The sequence below is a fragment of the Gymnodraco acuticeps genome, unplaced genomic scaffold, assembly GCF_902827175.1.
Source record: "Gymnodraco acuticeps unplaced genomic scaffold, fGymAcu1.1, whole genome shotgun sequence".
Lineage (NCBI taxonomy): Eukaryota > Metazoa > Chordata > Actinopteri > Perciformes > Bathydraconidae > Gymnodraco > Gymnodraco acuticeps.
The window spans coordinates 33,737-58,753 of record NW_022991552.1 but is presented as its reverse complement, the minus strand read 5'-3'; the positions used below and the strand labels follow the sequence as shown (position 1 = coordinate 58,753).

At 39.0% G+C, this 25,017-nt stretch overlaps 1 protein-coding gene across 2 annotated transcripts in view; it reads right to left on the bottom strand.

The window, feature by feature from the left end:
* Positions 1-25,017, bottom strand: part of LOC117533524 (pro-neuregulin-3, membrane-bound isoform-like) — a 90,536-nt gene that overhangs the window by 51,520 nt on the left and 13,999 nt on the right. For both annotated transcript variants that reach the window (XM_034197308.1, XM_034197307.1), the window contains exons 2-3: positions 15,603-15,705; positions 5,546-5,681 (exon numbers count right to left, since the gene is read on the bottom strand). In XM_034197308.1, the coding sequence (XP_034053199.1) occupies positions 5,546-5,681; positions 15,603-15,705 (239 nt within the window). The remainder of the gene's footprint in view (positions 1-5,545; positions 5,682-15,602; positions 15,706-25,017) is intronic.

Here is a 25,017-nt window from a genome sequence, read left to right as displayed (position 1 = left end):
ACAATTTCTTAAAATGTACATTTAAATTTTGAATGGCATGATATCCAAAACATGTTTTTTGAGGAATAGCTAAAATATTAAATGGTAAAAAAATGTAATTACAAAGATACTTCAAGAAAACCACCTCACCGGGTCCAAAAAGACCCACTTAAGCATCTAAGGGTTAAGGTAACAGTTGGCAGGAAATATAAAAAGGAGTTATGGGCTTTTGTGTCACATTGATCTCCTCCCTCTTACTTTCCATCATACATTTAAATATCACTGGCATTTATTCAGTTTTAAGCTCTTTTTTAGAATAACCAATGTCGACTTTTCTTCCTAGACAGTCTAGGTTTTACCTCATGCAAACTAGGTCTCAAATTCAGGATACTCATGCATGTTCCACACAGGGCCGCCCCTGGCCAACTTGGGGCCCCAAGCGACATTGTGAGATGAGTCCCCCGCCCCCCCAACCGACAGGAGTGAAACTTTTTTTTTTGGAAACAAAGTACTTTGCAAATATAATTCCTGTTTATTATTATTATCAACGGTTACTTTTGTATACAGTGAGGTAAATGGTAAATGTGCATGTACTGTATGTCGTGCAGTATGCGTTTACAGGTGAATACGTCTGCATTTCCTGCCAAATACTAGCCTCAAAAAGATTAAAATATAATTAATGCAAATAAACTACTTCTACTAATAATAATAATAATCATAATCAATTAAATAATATAAATACTATATTATTTTATTATAATTTAGTTGTAATATAGTCAAGACAAAACATGCTTATGACATGCTCAAAAACTGATATTTCTTAATCTGTATCTAGTTCCCTCTGTCAGCAATGTGTCAACAACTACACACACATTCTATCAGTATTTCTCTGTGTTAGTGGTTGACATGATGATGACTGTTAGGAGTTAAGGGGAGAGGCTGAGGGTCACCATGATGATGACTGTTAGGAGTTAAGGGGAGAGGCTGAGGGTCACATGATGATTGACTGCTAGGAGTTAAGGGGGAGGGAGGGTCACCATGATGAGACTGTTAGGAGTTAAGGGGAGAGGCTGAGGGTCACCATGATGGATGACTGCTAGGAGTTAAGGGGAGAGGCTGAGGCGTCACCATGATGATGACTGTTAGGAGTTAAGGGGAGAGGCTGAGCGTCACCATGATGATGACTGTTAGGAGTTAAGGGGAGAGGCTGAGCGTCACCATGATGATGACTGTTAGGAGTTAAGGGGAGAGGCTGAGCGTCACCATGATGATGACTGTTAGGAGTTAAGGGGAGAGGCTGAGCGTCACCATGATGATGACTGTTAGGAGTTAAGGGGAGAGGCTGAGCGTCACCATGATGATGACTGTTAGGAGTTAAGGGGAGAGGCTGAGCGTCACCATGATGATGACTGTTAGGAGTTAAGGGGAGAGGCTGAGCGTCACCATGATGATGACTGTTAGGAGTTAAGGGGAGAGGCTGAGCGTCACCATGATGATGACTGTTAGGAGTTAAGGGGAGAGGCTGAGCGTCACCATGATGATGACTGTTAGGAGTTAAGGGGAGAGGCTGAGGGTCACCATGATGATGACTGTTAGGAGTTAAGGGGAGAGGCTGAGGTCACCATGATGATGACTGTTAGGAGTTAAGGGGAGAGGCTGAGGGTCACCATGATGATGACTGTTAGGAGTTAAGGGGAGAGGCTGAGGGTCACCATGATGATGACTGTTAGGAGTTAAGGGGAGAGGCTGAGGGTCACCATGATGATGACTGTTAGGAGTTAAGGGGAGAGGCTGAGGGTCACCATGATGATGACTGTTAGGAGTTAAGGGGAGAGGCCTGAGGGTCACCATATGATGACTGTTAGGAGTTAAGGGGAGAGGCTGAGCGTCACCATGATGATGACTGTTAGGAGTTAAGGGGGAGAGGCTGAGGGTCACCATGATGATGACTGTGTTTTGGAGTTAAGGGGAGAGGCTGAGGTCACCATGATGATGACTGTTAGGAGTAAGGGGAGAGGCTGAGGTCACCATGATGATGACTGTTAGGAGTTAAGGGGAGAGGCTGAGGGTCACCATGATGATGACTGTTAGGAGTTAAGGGGAGAGGCTGAGGGTCACCATGATGATGACTGTTAGGAGTTAAGGGGAGAGGCTGAGCGTCACCATGATGATGACTGTTAGGAGTTAAGGGGAGAGGCTGAGCGTCACCATGATGATGACTGTTAGGAGTTAAGGGGAGAGGCTGAGCGTCACCATGATGATGACTGTTAGGAGTTAAGGGGAGAGGCTGAGCGTCACCATGATGATGACTGTTAGGAGTTAAGGGGAGAGGCTGAGCGTCACCATGATGATGACTGTTAGGAGTTAAGGGGAGAGGCTGAGCGTCACCATGATGATGACTGTTAGGAGTTAAGGGGAGAGGCTGAGCGTCACCATGATGATGACTGTTAGGAGTTAAGGGGAGAGGCTGAGCGTCACCATGATGATGACTGTTAGGAGTTAAGGGGAGAGGCTGAGCGTCACCATGATGATGACTGTTAGGAGTTAAGGGGAGAGGCTGAGCGTCACCATGATGATGACTGTTAGGAGTTAAGGGGAGAGGCTGAGCGTCACCATGATGATGACTGTTAGGAGTTAAGGGGAGAGGCTGAGCGTCACCATGATGATGACTGTTAGGAGTTAAGGGGAGGGCTGAGCGTCACCATGATGATGACTGTTAGGAGTTAAGGGGAGAGGCTGAGCGTCACCATGATGATGACTGTTAGGAGTTAAGGGGAGAGGCTGAGCGTCACCATGATGATGACTGTTAGGAGTTAAGGGGAGAGGCTGAGGGTCACCATGATGATGTTAGGAGTTAAGGGGAGAGGCTGAGCATCACCATGAAATGTGCAAATTTACATAAAAATGAATAAAAGGGGAACAAATGCTCCATGTTTTTTAGGCTGTAAACTTTAACTGTTATGTAAGCCAACTAGACAGACAGTGTATCTCTCTTCCTCCTGTACATTAGCAGATAAAAGGCATCACATACTTGAATGAATGGTAAATAAAGAATGCACGGAGAACTGCGCTGAGAACTGCGCACAAGCCGAGCTCATAAGCCGAGGCCCCCTGCGCAATGTGAGGCCCCCTGCGCAATGTGAGGCCCCATGCAGCCTGCATGATCGGCCTGTAGGGAGGGACGGCCCTGCTTCCACTCTACCTTGAGTATGTCAATGTGTTTATGACGGACTGCGAGTCCCCAGAGTCTACATGTGCTTCACTTCATTGTAAATTTAAATCCTGCCCTAGTTGAAACAGTTTACCCAATAGTGCTGTCTAACCTGTGTGGATTACAAACGTTGACAGCTTGTTCATGCCAACTGCTGCACAAACACATACTCCCCAAAAGCATGGATTTTTTTTTACTGACATTTGAATTAATGTGATGCTTTCTATGCCAGCTACTCTGAAACACACTTCTGGGAGACATGCGATGACAAAGAGCGCTGAGAAGAAGATGAATGACGGACTCCCAAACCACCGAACGATTTCTCACTCAAAGACCTGCGAGGGTCCAGGTGGAGACGGGAATACAAAGTGATTTAATAGCAGCTAAAAACTGTAGGGGGGTGAATAACTCAATGAGAGGTGTAATATGTGCACAGTGTATGCAGGATTTCTGATGCTCTCTTCTACCAGATATTTTAAATGTAAGCTGACTTGAGCAACACAACATCGTACATGTGTCTTAATAGCATTAAGTGTTTCTTTATGTTGTAGGGTCTTTGAAATCCCTTGTCTGTCTTTATTATGCTACTTTGTACTTCTACTCAATTCAGAGGTGCATGGTGTGCTTCTACTCCACTACATGTATTTAATCCCTTTAGTTACTTCACAGATGTGGAAGAATGATGTGAAATATAATCAAGTGTTAAATCAGACTTTAGTTCCACCTGGAGTAAATCCACCAGCTACCCTGCAGTATACAAAGTCATTCAGACTAGCTGCACCTTTACCAGCTTTGAGAACACTTTCATGATCAATCATTATAAAACACATCATATATATTATTCTGAAATGAACCAATCTGCACAACGACTACTTTTACTGTCGCTACTTTCACTATATTTTGATGAGAATACTTTTCTACTTTCACTTGAGGAACATTTTGAATGCAGGACTTTCACTGTAACAGAGTATTCCTACACTCTGGTACTTCTACTTTTACTCAAGTACAAGATCTGAGTACTTCTACTTTTACTCAAGTACAAGATCTGAGTACTTCTACTTTTACTCAAGTACAAGATCTGAGTACTTCTACTTTTACTAAGTACAAGATCAGAGTACTTCTACTTTTACTCAAGTACAACATCTGAGTTCTTCTACTTTTACTCAAGTACAAGATCTGAGTACTTCTACTTTTACTCAAGTACAAGATCTGAGTACTTCTACTTTTACTCAAGTACAAGATCTGAGTACTTCTACTTTTACTTAGTACAAGATCTGAGTACTTCTACTTTTACTAAGTACAAGATCAGAGTACTTCTACTTTTACTCAAGTACAAGATCTGAGTACTTCTACTTTTACTAAGTACAAGATCTGAGTACTTCTACTTTTACTAAGTACAATATCAGAGTACTTCTACTTTTACTAAGTACAAGATCTGAGTACTTCTACTTTTACTAAGTACAAGATCTGAGTACTTCTACTTTTTTTACTCAAGTACAAGATCTGAGTACTTCTACTTTTACTTTTAAGTACAATATCTGAGTAACTTCTACTCCTTTTACTAAGTACAAGATCAGAGTACTTCTACTTTTACTAAGTACAAGATCCTAGTAGTACTTCTACTTTTACTAAGTACAAGATTGAGTACTTCTACTTTACTCAAGTACAAGATCTGAGTACTTCTACTTTTACTCAAGTACAATATCTGAAGTTATTCTACTTTTACTCAAGTACAAGATCTGAGTACTTTCTACTTTTACTCAAGTTACCAGATTATATGAGTACTTCTACTTTTACTCAAGTACAAGATCTGAGTACTTCTACTTTTACTCAAGTACAATATCTGAGTTATTTTACTTTTACTCAAGTACAATATATGAGTACTTCTACTTTTACTCAAGTACAAGATCTGAGTACTTCTACTTTTACTCAAGTACAATATCTGAGTACTTCTACTTTTACTCAAGTACTAGATGAGCACTTCTACTTTTACTCAAGTACCAGATCTGAGTTCTTCTACTTTTACTCAAGTATTAGATCTGAGTACTTCTACTTTTACTCAAGTACTAGATGAGCACTTCTACTTTTACTCAAGTACAAGATATGAGTACTTCTACTTTTACTCAAGTACAAGATCTGAGTACTTCTACTTTTACTCAAGTACTAGATGAGCACTTCTACTTTTACTCAAGTACCAGATCTGAGTACTTTTACCACCTGTGAAGAAATGGAATCAGAGCACCCTGACTTTCTGTACATACATGTGCATACACAGTAAACACACATGAGTTGATGTCCTTCAGTAGAAAAGCAGCAGCACTCTGAAAGAAAGTTGTGATGGATAAGTTGTGTTACCTCGTGCATCTGCAGGTTGGCGTTAGGGGCCCTCAGCTTGGCGTCCAGGGCATTATGGGAGTTATGGGAGTTAGCGGTGTAGTTCTTCAGACTGCGACTCTCCTTCAGGTGAGCCTGGAGCTTCTCTCTGCGCCTCCTGAAGAGAAGGAGAAAGAAAGGAAATCAGGAGAGCTCAACCACCGTCAGTGCATTCACTGAAGAGCTGTACTCAAGCTTTTAATTCTCCTCCACTTCATATCATGGGTAGATATTTTATACACACTGCACATTTGTCTCACAGCTTTAGTTACTTTTCAGATGAAAGGTCCCATGTCATGCTTTTCTGGTTATCACCCGTCCCCTTGTGTTATGAAGGTTTTTCTGCTGTATGAGAAACCAATGTGAGTTTGGAAAATTGCACAATGTAAATCTATTCTAGTAGACCTCAACAATGGAAATATGATCAGTAGAAATGGCTATGACATGGGACCTTTAAGAGTTTGCATTAAAACATCGCAAACTTAAATTATCCACTGCATTACAAAAAAGTAAAATAATAAAGCCGTAAACATGAACAATTTGTGTATCAGAATAAAATACTACTTGAAGTAAGAAAATTAACAATCTAATAATGTCATATATTCTAATCCAGAACTTGAGGAGGAAGTCTTTTTACCTTCGATACTTGAGGTACATTTTGCTGATAATACTTCTTGACTTTTACATACGTGACGTTTTAAATGCATGACTTTGACTTAGAGTATTATGACACGTAATGACACCAGATGCTACAACACAGATAATTCAATGAAAGTAGTGATTGTTTTTGTGAGATGAACATAGTATGAAACCATCCTTGTTATGTTTCTGGCAACGACACGAAATACGCTCTTATCCTGATATAAAAACATGTAGGAAGAGGTGGAATTTCAAGGTTGACGGTTAGTTACAGAAAAAAACAAGCGTCACTATTTCTTCTCTATTCCAAAAATCCATTATATCAGTGTGAAGCATCTGCAGGATTCTCGCACAATTTTCAGTCTCATCCACCGACATACTTTTTAAAAAATGAGTCAGAGGCCAAGGAGAATTGCATTCTCATGCCCTTGAGGAGAGAGGAGAGAAGAAAGTGAGCTATTTACCAGAGACACTTTCTATCTATACCTTTCCTTCTTTTCTCCCCAAGCAGCAATATGAAACACAGTTTATTTGATGTACCTCAAATCCATTTAATACATTCTGTGAAGATGTTTTGAGGCTGGACTCACTCAGATCTGTTTTTATTAAAGAGGCCCTGTTATAAATGTTGGGGGTTTCTCTAGTAGTGTGTTATATAGGTTTTGGTGCATGTAAATGGTCTGTAAAGGCTTTCTCGAGTTGGACTCCTTTGTTTACTTTCTGATCATAGTGACATCAATACGTAACACTCGCGCTTCATTTAGCTAGCGCTCCAATGCATTGTACGTGTACTCTTTAAAGTAGAGACACTACATACTGATATACACCTGAACATCAGCAGGAGAGGACTCTTTAAAGTAGAGACACTACATACTGATATACACCTGAACATCAGCAGGAGAGGACTCTTTAAAGTAGAGACACTACATACTGATATATACCTGAACATCAGAGGAGAGGACTCTTTAAAGTAGAGACACTACATACTGATATACACCTGAACATCAGCAGGAGAGGACTCTTTAAAGTAGAGACACTACATACTGATATACACCTGCACATCAGCAGGAGAGGACTCTTTAAAGTAGACACTACATACTGATATACACCTGAACATCAGCAGGAGAGGACTCTTTAAAGTAGACACTACATACTGATATACACCTGAACATCAGCAGGAGAGGACTCTTTTAAAGTAGAGACACTACATACTGATATACACCTGAACATCAGCAGGAGAGGACTCTTTAAAGTAGACACTACATACTGATATACACCTGAACATCAGCAGGAGAGAACTCTTTAAACTCATTGAGAATGCTTTGTAATATGAATTATACAGACACTCAATTTACTGTAACACTAATTAGTTTAATCTTAGCAGACCAAACTTATCACAAGACATGTAGGGATAATTGTTGTGTTGTAATCTAATTTTTCCCAATGATCTAAAAGCAGCTCTTCTGCTTTGTGTTTAACACCATGCAGCGGACATTACACGCTCTTAATTAAAACAACACTAGTTACCCAAGTTTATGCAATTACACTGACAGCAGCGAACTCTTTTATCAGGCCTTTGATGCTCAGAGTTATCAGACAGGAAACTCCACACTGGTTTATTTCCTCCTCTGAATGACAGCCATGTAATGCAGTGTTTACAAACAGCCACCTCCATGCCACTGTAATTACATTTTCTTAGGAGGAGGCTGTGACATTTGGTACACACTGCTATTGGGACAGCGTTAATATAAAAGGTCCATTATCTCTTCTAAAGCCTTCGAACAATCCGGTTGCTTATTGGATGCTGTAGAATGCTAATGAGTACTCTTTAAAGCATCCTCTGCAAACAAATAAAATCAGATGTTTTTAATAATGATGTCTGTAGCCGCGGACATCCACTACTTTTTATACTTAATCTGAACTCCTGTAGTTACAGATCAGGTTATATTTGATTAGGGGAACATATGTATTATTATGTTTGTGTCCAGAGGTGGGAAGCAGTGGAGTACAAATCATTTGTTACTGAACTTAAGTACATTTTTCTGGTATTAGTACTTTACTCCACTACTTGTTGAACACAAATACCTGTACTTTCTACTTCTTACATGTTGAACACAAATACCTGTACTTTCTACTTCTTACTTGTTGAACACAAATACCTGTACTTTCTACTTCTTACATGTTGAACTCAAATACCTGTACTTTCTACTTCTTACATGTTGAACACAAATACCTGTACTTTCTACTTCTTACACTTTGAACACAAATACCTGTACTTTCTACTTCTTACACGTTGAACACAATACCTGTACTTTCTACTTCTTACATGTTGAACAAATACCTGTACTTTCTACTTCTTACATGTTGAACCAAATACCTGTACTTTCTACTTCTTACATGTTGAACTCAAATACCTGTACTTTCTACTTCTTACATGTTGAACCCAAATACCGGTACTTTCTACTTCTTCCATGTTGAACCCAAATACCTGTACTTTCTACTTCTTACATGTTGAACTCAATACCTGTACTTTTCTACTTCTTACATGTTGACCCAAATACCTGTACTTTCTACTTCTTACATGTTGAACTCAAATACCTGTACTTCTACTTCTTACATGTTGAACACAAAATACCTGAACTTTCTACTTCTTACATGTTGAAACCCAAATACCTGTACTTTCTACTTCTTACATGTTGAACTCAAATACCTGTACTTTCTACTTCTTACATGTTGAACCCAAATACCTGTACTTTCTACTTCTTCCATGTTGAACCCACAATACTACTGTTGAAGGGCCGCAATACCTGTACTTTCTACTTCTTACATGTTGAACACAAATACCTGTACTTTCTACTTCTTACACTTTGAACACAAATACCTTGTACTTTCTACTTCTTACATGTTGAACTCAAATACCTGTACTTTCTACTTCTTACATGTTGAACTACCAAATACCTGTACTTTGTCTACTTCTTACATGTTGAACTCAAATACCTGTACTTTCTACTTTCTTACATGTTGAACCCAAATACCTGTACTTTCTACTTCTTTCCATGTTGAATCCCAAATACCTGTACTTCTACTTCTTACACTTGTTGTCACACAAATACCTGTATATTTCTACTTCTCTACATGTTGACCCAAATTACCTGTACTTTCTACTTCCTTACATGTTGAACCCAAATACCTGTACTTTCTACTTCTTACACATGTTGAACACCAAATACCTGTACTTTCTACTTCTCACATGTTGAACACAAATTACCTGTACTTTCTACTTCTTTACATGTTGAACTCAAATACGTACTTTATACTTCTTCCAGTTGAACCAAATACCGGTACTTCTACTTCACATGTTGAACCCAAATACCTGTACTTTCTACTTCTTACATGTTGAACCCCAAATACCTGTACTTTTCTACTTCTTACACTGTTGAACCCAAATACCTGTACTTCTACTTCTTACATGTTGAACTCAAATACCTGTACTTTCTACTTCTTACATGTTGAACACAAATACCTGTACTTCTACTTCTTACATGTTGAACACCAAAATACTGTACTTTCTACTTCTTACATGTTGAACACAAATACCTGTACTTTCTACTTCTTACATGTTGAACACAAATACCTGTACTTTCTACTTCTTACATGTTGAACTCAAATACCTGTACTTTCTACTTCTCACATGTTGAACTCAAATACCTGTACTTTCTACTTTCTTACATGTTGAACTCAAATACCTGTACTTTCTACTTCTCTCATTTTTCCAAACAGCTGGTTCCTTTAGTCTGAATGTGTGTTTGGTGCGTGATCATTATTCTTTAGAGTCATTGCGTGCCTATTGATTTGAACACGATCCGTGTATCCATCATTTCCTGGTCTTCTCTAAAGAAGAGGGACCAATGGAAACGTTGTTCATGTTGCCGTTGTTCAGCATGGAAACATTCATTAGCTAACAATGACATTATTGTTCTATTAATATAAAGGGAGGGTCAGGTACTCTTTAAAACAGCTGCTAGTTATGGGTACTTTTTACTGAAGTACATTTCAAAGCCCTTTACTTTTACTTGAGTAAAGAAGTTTAGTCAGTACTTCTACTTTTACCGGAGTATTTTTAAACACGAGTATCTGTTCTTCTACTTGAGGAAAGGATGTGTGTACTGCAGCCATCTCTGAGTGTGTCAAATCGACATACTGTACATACCAGTTTGTATTTGCTTAAATGCTCAATCCCTCACATTCTGTGGTTCAAAACCTGGTCGGAGCTAATTTGTTATCCCAGTTTTGATTAGAAATGATACTTAGCATAATGTTATTATTTTATGGTGGGGATTATATGCTTTTAACAGATGCTGCTATTCAAGCCAAGGAAGGAAAGGCGTGAGAGCGAGACAACAAATAGGGATGTTTGAGTTAGCGGCCCTCTCTTAATTAAAAATAAATTGGGTCTCCAACTGACCATTTTGGCATTTCTAATTGGCCCGTAGCAAATTCTAAATGTACAATAGAGCATGGCCTACACATGAAACCTGTGCTTGTAAATTGTATTGTAAATATATCAAAAAAGAGGTTACATGTGTTAATAATCCCCCTTTTCAAATACATTCAGTCAATTCAAGTTGAAAACATTTCTAACGAATCTCAGTTGATTAAAAAAATAACTTACTTCCATAACAATGAAATAATATTTGCCTACCCTTCATATTTCCCCTTATTATATAACAATCTGATGCTTCTGCTTTAAGGAATGAGCTGCAAACTAAATAAATATGACCCTCTGGAGAGCTTAACTTATGAGGCAACATACCTCACCTTGTTTTTCTGTATGTGGCCCTCAGTGAACTAACTTCCAATTTGTTGTATATATAGAGCCAACTTTATTGCAGCAGACTGGAGGTCACCTCATGTTTCATAATGCTGAAGGTTTTGTGTTACCTCTGCCAAGGATATCATGTCTTTCTGCTCGGTTTGCTTGTCTCTGTCTGACAGCAAGATTACATTAAAAAAATACTGATCCCATTAACATGAAACTTGGAAAAAAGGTCAAGGAAGAACCCGTTCAATTGTTGATCCGCTTTACAATGCGGATTTCATTTAACATTGAGAAGATCATCCATAAACATTCATCTGTTTGCATTTTGCTAATTATTTATCTATATATCATATTCCATTAACTCAAGCAATAGCTCACGACAGGCTGTGGTATATGGTCATTCATTTATATCACAGCTAAGGGGCGTGGTTTGGCCCGACGCGAAGCTATTGCTTTTATAAAACGGTTACCAAGTGTGGCAATATGAAAGAAAAATACACACTCTAATTTAAATAGTTTTATTAGTAAATAATGTACAAAAAAAAAAATAGTCCCTCCGTTGCCTTCGGCACAAAACATAGTGCGAGGTGGTTGCTATGCAACAACACCAACATCTAGCGAACATATTAGACAGAGAGCGTTGATCGATTATTTGGCTATTTATTTACATTCATGTGTTTGTTGCCGTTTATTGTGCAGCCACTGAAAACCTGTCCAGCATCAGTAGAATGGTTTACGAGGTTACTTGTATAGGTTGAGGTTGTTCTAGGCTGTTGCTTGGCGTGGCGAGAATATTGCTCCACTTTCTCCGGTCCCCGAGATTGGGCTTCCAGCAGCTCTGGAGAGAGCTTTCGCACCTGTGGCCACTAACGCTCATAATTTCTCTGCTTTGTTTCAAGACCCGCATCAGAAAGCTTTTGAATGGTGGTACTTTTCCAGTTGGTCTACCTGCTCTTCACGTAGCTCTGCATGTCGTCGTTTAGGTGCTTTCTGGAGATAGGCACTCCTCAATCCACTCCTCCATAGTGAGGCCACCCCGGAGGTCGAAGTTAACCTTACATGTTTCCATCTTAAGCTTTGTTAGTTAGTTAGTTTCGTAACGGACGTAATGTAACAGCTGTAACCGTTGTAGCTTTTTCTCAGACGCGGAGGGATACTGACTTGTGAAAAGTAACTACAATTCTACCCGTGATATACGCTCATTATATCGCGGCTAAGAACCAATCAGATTGCTTGAATTGACTTGTCCGTTTTATAATTGAATATAGACTCTTCTTGCACTATTTATATTTTATTTGTATGTCCTTGCACATCTCAAAACAATCTCTTGCACTATTTTATCTGTTTTATTTGTTTTATGTCCTATATATATTCATGTTGCTCTGTTGGAGGAGCCTGTGACTTCAGTTTTCTATTTCCATATCTACACTGTATAGTAGCTACTTTGCACATGACAATAAAGCCTTGCATCTTGAAATCTTGAATCAAAATGAATCATTGAGAGACAGGGCATCGATGCAGAGTTGAAATAATCTGATAAAAACGTGTCCTGGATTGGAAAAATTCTTCAAGTCTGACATAATTAACAACTTGGTAACCGTGTTTTTTAAATACTCAAAATAATAACACAATCTCTTTGTAGCATTGATAAAACGACTCAAGCTCATAAACTCATTGAAGCTGAAGGAACAAATTCCCAACATCTCCAAGAGCCATTTTGGTGATGAATTGTTAGCATGATGGTCCCTTAACCTTTACCAAGGGTTGTAAATGTCTTCCTCTCATGATCTCTTATCCATAAATCACCATACCAAACTCTAATTAACACATGCAACTACTGCAGGAGCTAGAATTACAAAAATCGTTGGCATTTGGCACAATTTTAACTGTTGCTAAATTCTTAAATATTAACGTTTCTAGTGGTGTGAAGTGACAGACATGGACTTCCAAACACATTTATCTCTATAACCCTTTGTATGCCTTGTCCACATGATGTTCTTTAAGCAGGGGACTATGTAAATGAGTTTCTAAAAATGTTTGTGAACACCCTTAAACTCACATTTAGAGCTCAACCCAGCACTTTAACATCTAGCAAATATATTTAAGAAGAGATTAGGATACAATGAGTCTGAATGCTTTAACTCCCACTGCATGTTTCCCTTTAAAGAGCAGTGACGACAGCACGAGTTGAAGAATAATTTGTCTTTCACTGGCACTTTCTTTCAGTGTGAGATAGAAGAAAAAAAAAACCTTGACTCTATCTTTATTCAGGTCGCTCCGATTTGCATCAACACTTCCTCTCGATCTGTATTCATCTTCGTCTCTCAACAAGCTAGTTTCCTGACTCAATTACAGATTCATTGAGAGTGCCTGTCCATCATGCCTTTATCCGATTATCTTGTTGTCAGCTGCTCACTCACTCACATCATTATATCACACAGGGAGCCTATGGAATTACACTGCCATCTATCACAGGCTGTTGCACGCTCCACACACTCTGAGTGACAACCCGCCGGTACACACTCATGTTTGACCTGTGCAGACAACCCAGTCTCACGGCATTTTGTGTTATAGTCACGACATGTAATCTATTGATTCCTGTTCACCAACACGATTTTCCAATTTTTTTTGTGTCACAAAGAACGATTTTAAAAGCAATGTAAATAATAACAAATTAGAAGGAAAAAAATACAGATTTCAGTATTCTGACAGAACGATTTTAGAAGCAATGTATTTCTATTGGTAGTATGTTTCGTGCCTGCACCAAATAACAACAAATTAGAAGGAAAAGATTACAAAATTCAGATTTCAGTATTCTGAGGATCTGAGCCCCATTTATTTTCCTCGCGGACGGCAAGAAAAGTCCGACATTATACAATTTAAAATAAAAACAATAATCGTGGCTTGATATCGAGTAAGAAAATGTTTTTATGAACCCCACAGTCTTCCACGACCCGACCGGACAAAAAGACGAGGCGCCGGCACGAAACATACTACCAATAGAAATACATTGCTTTTAAAATCGTTCTGTGTGACACGAAAAAAATGGGAACCACTATTAGCACTAAATGTGATTAAAACATCTCACACACTCATGTTTGACCTGTGCAGAATACAGTATCTCTGCAGGGGGATGGATGTGAGACATTTATCTGCCAATTAACGTGCACACATAGGGCATGCTCTGCAGAAATATGCAGAAGGACAGAGAAGGAGGGACAGCAGGAGCTCTGAGCTGACCTTTGGGTTATAATGGGCTATGAATATGTGTTTGCACATAATGAGATTTACATATTGTAGCAAATACCCAGTCTGGGATTCGGTTCAAGATGTTGCCTCGACATGTAACATCGGCCTTCACTTGATTAGCAAAATGTCTCCTTGGGCATTTCGACTGCCTACACACCAACTGGGCTTATTACCAATTACTGTAATATTCTGTTTACTCCAGGACAGCAGATTATAATTTAGATAATAATCGTCAAGGTAAATTGGAGAAACTTCGGAGCAACTTTTAGTTCAAATGGAAGGCTGGAAAACTTCCGATTTGGGATGAAATTAGATGTCACTGCAGCTAATTCATCCGCCAACATAATGATGATACAAAATCCATATGTCACATTTACGCATGGCTGGAAAATCCATCTAAGAGTATGGAGAAAACGTCCAATTACTGTCCATGAACTCTGTGTGTGTGTGTGTGTGTGTGTGTGTGTGTGTGTTTATAACATCTGCTGTTGTTGTTTAACATTTCATTTTGTGCTTCCCCTTTGCAGAAATGTACCATCTCACCTGACCTTGACCATACTGTCATTGATACAACATTTCAAAACTCTTAACATTTGATGCGTTGTTGAATAGTTAAATATTGACGTTGCTGTCTGGAAAAAGGATTACAATTAAGCTCGTTAAACAGAAGCACAGACAAAATGTAAAACCTTAATCCTGAAATGTGCACCTGAAATGTCAGAAGTACTTTCCTACTGCACACTGTGACATCTGGACCACATATTGTACTGTGTTTGGTGTTAGTTTGGATTCATGGACGAACATAATGTTTTTTGGGGGGCTAGTTCTCCCCCTGACCCATTGAAGAGCGCATGTTCACTTTACTTAAAGAGGCCCTATTATACTTTTCGGGGTGTTCCCTTTACTTAAGTGTGTTATGTAGTTTGTTGTGGATGTCAATGGTCTGCAAAGTCTCAAATCCCAAAGTGTGATTTATACGGCTAAGGGGCGGGACATCTTTAAGAGGTTGACCAATCACAACAGAGCCGGCCAGCTAACCAATCAGAGCAGACTGGGCTCTGGTTTCAGACAGAGGGTGAAAAGAGGTGCTGCAGCACAGGCAGTATGAGAAACATAAAGAGCTTTTTGAACATTGAAGCACCTAAAACCTGCATTTGAGCATAATATGTCCTCTTAAATAGAGTTCTTGAGTGATTCAACTGCTGCTCGCCGGCTATGGTCATTGACCCAGAAAGGAGATGCCAACATATTGAAAGTACCGAGAGAAATCCTACCCATTATGCTTCAAAAATTCTCTATTTATAAGTATGTGTGTGTGTGTTTTGCTCTCACTTGTTGCGGCAGTACAGCGCCATGCACAGCGTTCCAAGCAGGCTGATTGCCATGGCGATGGATGTGATTGACAGCACCTGTCTCTTGTACACCTCTTTGCTCTCTGCAGGGACACAAAACAGAGGAGGGAGTCACATTAATGTTTGAAGAACACAATACAATCATACATCATGAACAAATCTGCCAGCATGTGAGGCACAGAGAAAGGAAAGGAGTGTATCAATATCAGCATGCAGAGATCCCACAGTCAATATTCACAGGGACCGAGTTATTTAAATTAACGCTAAGCAGTAATCTCACCACCACACAGAATGAAACACACTTTCGAGGGTTGTATTTACCCACTTTTAATTTCTAACATGGTTGTTAGCAGCGCCCAAGCAGCCATTTCAAATCATCAAACAACCAGTTGCGGTGTAACAGCTATCAGGGGCTTCTTCTATCTGCCTTGCAGATTCTTTCCCGTGTAAATGTAATTACTTTTATGATAAATAAAGCAAATTGTAATAAAATAACATATTTACAATACACAAACACCTATTTGCAATTCTCCAGCAACACCTGCTATTCTTAGTTACCACACAGAGCATTTTATCAGCCCAACAACATCCAGTAATGCTCCAATAGTGCTTTAGAAATGTATGCCACATGTAATGGAGCTTGTACACATGGAGACAGGAAGAGTTATGGCGCGGACGGACGCCATTAGTGGAGAAAAATGGAAGCTGTCTTGTTTGCTGCGAACAAGTAAATCATAGTTGCCTTCAGATACATTAATAGGCGATCAATCAAGTTTTATTTAGTGCGGCTCAGACCTTGGAGAAGCAGGGAAACGACACGAGGTGTTGCGGTTTTACATCGAGGTGATTGAGACAAATTTTAACTGCACACAGGTTTCAACGGCCACTTCAGTAGGGAACAGATACAGTTCTTTACAGCTGCTTTCCTGCTGCGTAAACTCAGGAAATCACTGTGCCGAGCTGCAGGAAACCTCCTCAACAGAAACACACTGCCTCTTGCTCAAGGGCACGCTGACAGCAGAGCGTTACTAATTCACAACCACATCAAGATTGAAAGGCCTGTATGGGAATTCAGACCCGAGAGCTTACTGCTGCAGCCTTTGATCTACTGATGCCCACACAGATATTACAGTACCTCATACATGCAGTAAGTCATACAAAGTGGAAGATAACATTTAAGTAAAAGTACTCAGATTCTAATCCTACTTTTATATTTCTATGGACAATCTTGCACGAATGCACATTCTCAAATATTGAAGTGACTGTTATTTTGTATATATTGATTGTTGTGCTTTTATTTAGGTCTTAAAGGTCACCTATCATGCTATAGGCAATAGCATAGGTCTCAGATATATAAAATATATTAAAAACATGTCTATGAAGTGTTTTGCTCAAAATACCAAACAGATCACCCATTCTAGCCATCTGGATCTGGATCTGGATTAATACTGAGCAGAACCCAGAGGTACCACGCTCAGTGGGGGATGGATGATCTCCGCTAAATGTCTCTTAAGATTTGCCGGAAGCACTCCACGGTTTCTGCGATGACAGCTTCTTCTGGTAGCAAATTCCACTCTCTGATTGTTCTTGGAAAGAAGGAGTATTTAAGAGTGTCACTAGTTGCGAAAATTCGCTCGAAGTTCAAAGAGTTGGCTTTGCGGGTTGCACTTCTTCTAACTGGCTCTAGGTACATTGATGCATCAATGGCTGAGATGTTATGCCTCATATCCCTCTATTTCACTTCCTGTTTCAAAAGTGCTGATTAGGGTATAAAGCTTAAACAAATAAAATAATTGATACCAAAAAAGGGGGGGGGGCTTAGCCCATACTTGCCAACCTTGAGACCTCAGAAATCGGGAGCATTTCCAAAACCAACGTGGGGGGGGGATCGCCGGAGCAGGGATCGCCGGAGCTGTATTAGATAACATGCTTATTGTAGTTGTAAGTGCAATGCCTTGCGGCCTGTAGCACCATCCTTGATGGAGCATATGTGTGGGCATGAAAGGAGTGAGCAGAGGAGAGTTGTCGATTCTTGTTCAGTTTTCTGTGACTATCTTCCTCACCCTCTCAGACTGTCAGTTGCGTGTGCTACTAAAGAGACACGCTACCATGGAAACCAAACAATGGTGTAGCTGTATTAAAGTCCGAGTGGAAACAGTCCTGAGTAAATCTGATTTTGTCAGAAATCGGGAGAAATGCGGGAGAAATATGACCCCGGGAGGACACCGGGAGAGGGCAACGAAATCGGGAGTCTCCCGCGAAAATCGGGAGGGTTGGCAAGTATGGCGGGACCCGGCAGCTACTCTCTAAACCAGTGCTTCTCAAACTTTTACCAGTAATGTTCCCCCTTTGAAACATTTTCTCAGCCAAGTACCCCCTGACCGACCCCGAACATTTTTGATAGAAAAAGCCTATATAAATAATTACAATATAGTGATGTTCCATCAGTGTGTGATTTATGAACTCCTTCATGCATGCATTACAACAAACTAAGGATATTTTCATCTTTATGCATGAAAATAAAGAACATAACGAAAAAAAAATAAAACGGATTTTTCCAATTGAAGTAATATATGTTTAACAAACCAAAGAACACAATCATATTTAATGAAAAACTATAAAATACAATACACAAATTTGACATGTGTATATGAGGACTCCCTTGGTGGTTTTAGGAATATTTTATATAAAATGGTGTTTTCTATTTAACTTATTGTACTGCATGGTATTTTTTTACTTTATTTGTTATCTTACGTACGCCCTGCAGTACCCCAACGTACCCCTAGGGGTCCGCGTACCCCCATTTGAGAATCACTGGTCTAAACTAAATACTGCCGTGATGAAACGCCATATCATGGATTATCAAGGATCTGAAACAGTTTGGAGCTCAAAGGCTTTCTCTCTTGCCGGTTATACCACAAGGTGAGTTCCTTTTTACTTCCTGCTTCTTCACACACATGCTCTCCAGTACAGGTTAGCTCTGAGTGTTAGCGATGCTAATGTAAACACCGACCATATTACGTCCAAAACAGTCGGGCATTGTTTCTGATAGCAACGTTTCTGATTGGGCCGTGGGTCCACATTTCAGATATTACGTCATATCGGACGCAAATCTGGATCAGCTCCGTTGTTCTCCGTTTTTAGAGATTTGGGTACGGAGGAAAAGAGAGAGGGTTTTATTTCCTGACGCTGCGTGAGTTCCCCGACACACCGGGGACACATGTTGATGTATAAAAGACATCAAAAAGTGCATTTTGCATGATAGGTCCCCTTTAATGTGTGTACATGTAAACGTTTGTCTGTTGATTGTGTATATAAAGGTATATACATATTTGCACACATATTTTTATATACATTTGTTTTTATATTCGGGATTGTGGGAAACGGTATTTCGATCTCTACACACAAACTGAAAGATTGACAATAAAGTTGACTTTGATATTTTGTTAGCTGGATTTGGCCCTTCATAGTTTTTTTTGACTGCCTTTTGTCTTTCAAGGTCAACTTGTACAACTTTACTTTTAGTTCTGTTTTATTTAGAGATTTATTTAGTATTTTGAGAGGTTTATCTTTATTCTCTACTCTTTAGATTTTTTAATTATGTGTTTTAACGAGACATTTAAGAAGACATTTCCCAACTTCGGATCAATAAAGTATGTCTCATTTTATCTTAAAAGTAGAAATACTATGCTCCATTCAAGTAAAAGTCCTCTCCCTCCATTTAAGTCCAAGTTATTTTTTGGGGCCAGTGTTGTTTTGATGCTGCTAATCAGCCCGAGTCATCACATTGGCTTATTAGCAGTAATTATTTCATTAGAGGGAAAAGGGGCCGTCCATTGGGAGCTCACAGAGGTCGATCGCAGGGTAAACATTATACAACATCTTCCACAGGATTATTGTTGAGTAAACGGACCTTTTTGTGTTCCCTTAAACCTAGCAGAGACATCACTTGCTGCATGCTTTCTGCCATGCATAATAACGTTATGTCGTGACAATTTCCACCTGATAGTGACGGAGAAACAGCGCTCGGTGTGGATTAGTCATGTCTGGCTGACATACCATTTGTCTGATAAGAGTATCAGAGGAGACGGTCCTCACAAGAGAAACGACGGGAGCAGCTGTTTCAGAAAACACCAGAAAGCTACATATATCTTCTATCATAAAGGCCTCTTTTACACGGAGAGATTTAGCTTCCTCCCAGAAACAATTAATGCACATTTCATCCACTACTTAAATAGTTTTCCATATGCAAACCATGATCGTTCCGCAACCCTAACAAGTCAGTTTTGAGGCAAAAACTTCCAGACCGTACTTTATGTGAGCAGTGGTGGAAAGTGAGTATGGTTAGGCTAAAGGGGCGGGACATCTTTAAGAGGTTGACCAATCACAACAGAGCCGGCCAGCTAACCAATCAGAGCAGACTGGGCTCTGGTTTCAGACAGAGGGTGAAAAGAGGTGCTGCAGCACAGGCAGTATGAGAACAATAAAGAGCTTTTTGAACATTAAAGCATGGAGACATGTCAGAAAAATATCATTATGAACCTGAAAATTAGCAGAATATTTCCCCTTTAAAGGTGGGGTAGGTAAGTTTGAGAAAGCAGCTCGAGTGCGCTAGAATTTGAAAATACACAGCCGGAACAAATCTGCCACTTCCTTACAGAGCCCCTCCTCCAACACACACAAACGCGCACATGACCAATGAGGGCACGAGATAAGTGTGTGCACAGATGTAAGGCTGACAGGCAGGTAGGCCATCCAGTTACTTTAGCCGGCTCAGATGATTGGTCGTGCTTTTTACAGCGCCACGGCTTCCACAGATGACATTTTTTTTGTCAAAGCACTAAAGATATTCATTGCTATCGGGATGTTAAGAGCATTCCATGGAATATAACAAAAAGTGTATCTCGAGCCGGTTTCTCAAACTTACCTACCCCACCTTTAAGTACATTAACTTATAGTATTATCATTTTACACTACTTCATAATTCAAATTCACTGCATTTGACTTATTTGCAAACAATAGTTACTAGTTACTTTGGCAGGTTTATATTTTTAATGCAACAATTATATCAATCAATATATTATGATTTACTTTATGGATTGAGATCCATATTCTGATGATAAAAGTCTTTCAACTTATCTCCAAAATGTAAATCCTGAGGACGTTAATGCAACACTTTGGATAATGTCTATTTTAAGATTTTTACTAAATTATAATTTGCTGCTAACAATGTTGTACCTTGACTTAAGTCACATTATGAATGCAGAGGCTTTGACTTGTGTATTTCTACACTGTGGTATTAATACTTTTACTGAAGTAGAAGATTTGCGTACTTCTTCCAGCGCTGTGTGTGAGCAGTGAGGAGATGGGAGAAAGGTTTAGAGCTGAGAATAAGTCATAATACGTTTTTATCCTACTGTAAGTGCAATTTTCATTTGTGCCAGAAAAACTTTGAAAACATGTTTTTGTAAAGTTTGCTGAAGTGGAAAAGATGCTTCTTTGACACTGTGAGGTGAAGGGGAGAGATTACACAAAGACAAGATGAGGCGGAGAATGGAACGAAACAGCTTTGGTTCACTTCATCTGGCCTCTTCTGCAGAGTGCATGTGAATCACGTGTGGGCTTTTCTGAGGTTTGTACACACACAGGAGTTTAAAGGAGTTTAAAGACCCAGTTCATCACCTGCAATCAGACGTGATGCTGTATTTGAATGCAGCGTGCACGGTGTGAGGCCAATTGTACATTTGTTGCCAAGGTCACTTAAGCGTGCCGCCCACGTTCTGTGTGGACGCTCTACTGTATTCACAAACACACTCTCCTGATGTGAATAAATCATACGGCTGCAGAGAGGAGAAACATGCTCCTGCTCCATGTGCTGAGAGGTCACATCTTCTATTCATTTCCTCTGAAAACTCCTCTCCTGCCCTGCTGGCCGCTCACATACAGAGGTCTGAAGTAGTGGAGTACAAACACTTTCTAACTGTACTCAAGCACATGTTCCTGGTATCAGTACTTTACTCCACTACTTATTTTTCTGACGACTTTTTACTTTCTACTTCTCACATGTTGAACACAAATACCTGTACTTTCTACTTCTTACATGTTGAACTCAAATACCTGTACTTTCTACTTCTCACATGTTGAACTCAAATACCTGTACTTTCTACTTCTTACATGTTGAACTCAAATACCTGTACTTTCTACTTCTCACATGTTGAACACAAATACCTGTACTTTCTACTTCTTACATGTTGAACCCAAATACCTGTACTTTCTACTTCTTACATGTTGAACTCAAATACCTGTACTTTCTACTTCTTACATGTTGAACACAAATACCTGTACTTTCTACTTCTTACATGTTGAACACAAATACCTGTACTTTCTACTTCTCACATGTTGAACTCAAATACCTGTACTTTCTACTTCTCACATGTTGAACACAAATACCTGTACTTTCTACTTCTTACATGTTGAACACAAATACCTGTACTTTCTACTTCTCACATGTTGAACTCAAATACCTGTACTTTCTACTTCTTACATGTTGAACCAAATACCTGTACTTTCTACTTCTCACATGTTGAACACAAATACCTGTACTTTCTACTTCTTACATGTTGAACACAAATACCTGTACTTTCTACTTCTCACATGTTGAACTCAAATACCTGTACTTTCTACTTCTTACATGTTGAACTCAAATACCTGTACTTTCTACTTCTTACATGCTGAACTCAAATACCTGTACTTTCTACTTCTTACATGTTGAACACAAATACCTGTACTTTCTACTTCTTACATGTTGAACTCAAATACCTGTACTTTCTACTTCTTACATGCTGAACTCAAATACCTGTACTTTCTACTTCTCACATGTTGAACTCAAATACCTGTACTTTCTACTTCTTACATGTTGAACTCAAATACCTGTACTTTCTACTTCTCTCATGTTGAACACAAATACCTGTACTTTCTACTTCTTACATGTTGAACTCAAATACCTGTACTTTCTACTTCTCACATGTTGAACACAAATACCTGTACTTTCTACTTCTTACATGTTGAACTCAAATACCTGTACTTTCTACTTCTTACATGTTGAACACAAATACCTGTACTTTCTACTTCTTACATGTTGAACTCAAATACCTGTACTTTCTACTTCTCACATGTTGAACACAAACACCTGTACTTTCTACTTCTTACATGTTGAACACAAACACCTGTACTTTCTACTTCTTACATGTTGAACACAAATACCTGTACTTTCTACTTCTTACATGTTGAACTCAAATACCTGTACTTTCTACTTCTTACATGTTGAACTCAAATACCTGTACTTTCTACTTCTTACATGTTGAACTCAAATACCTGTACTTTCTACTTCTTACATGTTGAACTCAAATACCTGTACTTTCTACTTCTTACATGTTGAACTCAAATACCTGTACTTTCTACTTCTCTCATGTTGAACACTAATACCTGTACTTTCTACTTCTTACATGTTGAACACAAATACCTGTACTTTCTACTTCTCTCATGTTGAACACTAATACCTGTACTTTCTACTTCTTACATGTTGAACTCAAATACCTGTACTTTCTACTTCTCTCATGTTGAACACTAATACCTGTACTTTCTACTTCTCACATGTTGAACTCAAATACCTGTACTTTCTACTTCTCTCATGTTGAACACTAATACCTGTACTTTCTACTTCTTACATGTTGAACACAAATACCTGTACTTTCTACTTCTTCCATGTTGAACCCAAATACCTGTACTTTCTACTTCTCACATGTTGAACTCAAATACCTGTACTTTCTACTTCTTACATGTTGAACACAAATACCTGTACTTTCTACTTCTTACATGTTGAACACTAATACCTGTACTTTCTACTTCTCACATGTTGAACTCAAATACCTGTACTTTCTACTTCTCTCATGTTGAACACTAATACCTGTACTTTCTACTTCTTACATGTTGAACTCAAATACCTGTACTTTCTACTTCTCTCATGTTGAACACTAATACCTGTACTTTCTACTTCTCACATGTTGAACTCAAATACCTGTACTTTCTACTTCTCTCATGTTGAACACTAATACCTGTACTTTCTACTTCTTACATGTTGAACACAAATACCTGTACTTTCTACTTCTTCCATGTTGAACCCAAATACCTGTACTTTCTACTTCTCACATGTTGAACTCAAATACCTGTACTTTCTACTTCTCACATGTTGAACTCAAATACCTGTACTTTCTACTTCTTACATGTTGAACTCAAATACCTGTACTTTCTACTTCTTACATGTTGAACTCAAATACCTGTACTTTCTACTTCTTACATGTTGAACTCAAATACCTGTACTTTCTACTTCTCTCATTTTCCAAACAGCTGGTTCCTTTAGTCTGAATGTGTGTTTGATGCGTGATCATTATTCTTTAGAGTCATTGCGTGCCTATTGATTTGAACACGATCCGTGTATCCATCATTTCCTGGTCTTCTCTAAAGAAGAGGGACCAATGGAAACGTTGTCATGTTGCCGTTGTTCAGCATGGAAACATTCATTAGCTAACAATGACATTATTGTTCTATTAATATAAAGGGAGGTCAGGTACTCTTTAAAGCAGCTGCTAGTTATGGGTACTTTTTACTGAAGTACATTTCAAAGCCTCTTTACTTTGACTTGAGTAAAGAAGTTTAGTCAGTACTTCGTATTTTTAAACATGAGTATCTGCACTTCTACTTGAGTAAAGGATGTGTGTACTTTTGCCATCTCTGCTCATATACAGCAACTTCAATAGGATACATATTTCACAGTGAAGCTGCAAACTTTCTTTTGTACACATGCATCCAGAATGTGTTCACAGCGGCCATGTTTCCATACAGGTGAGGGGAAGAGAAGAAGAGAGATCAATACGTGATGGAGTAAGTGGTGGGATAGCCTGGCCTTATAGCCAATAAAGATTAAAGCCTTTGCTGCCTTTAGTGGGTTATTTATGACTCTTGACTCTTGATATAATACCCAGGCATGTGAAAATAGCACTTGCTGAAATGCTAACACAACATTGTGTCTAATCCATACATCACTGATAGCACAGAAATCTCTCTTTGTGACAACAGAGCGACTCTCATCCATTTGTCAGACTGTTAAAGGGACTTTCCAGATAAATAACATCCTGCAGATATTTGGGGTTTTATTCGCTCAGATTTTAAAATGTCTGATACAGTTTTGCTGCAACAGGAGTATTGAATATTACGTGCAACTACAGTATGAAATTCGGCATAATTATACGTATTAATATTATTAAACAACTGCAACTTCTCACTGTACATTTGACATCTAATTTAATATGTCATTGTAAATGCTAAATAATAATATC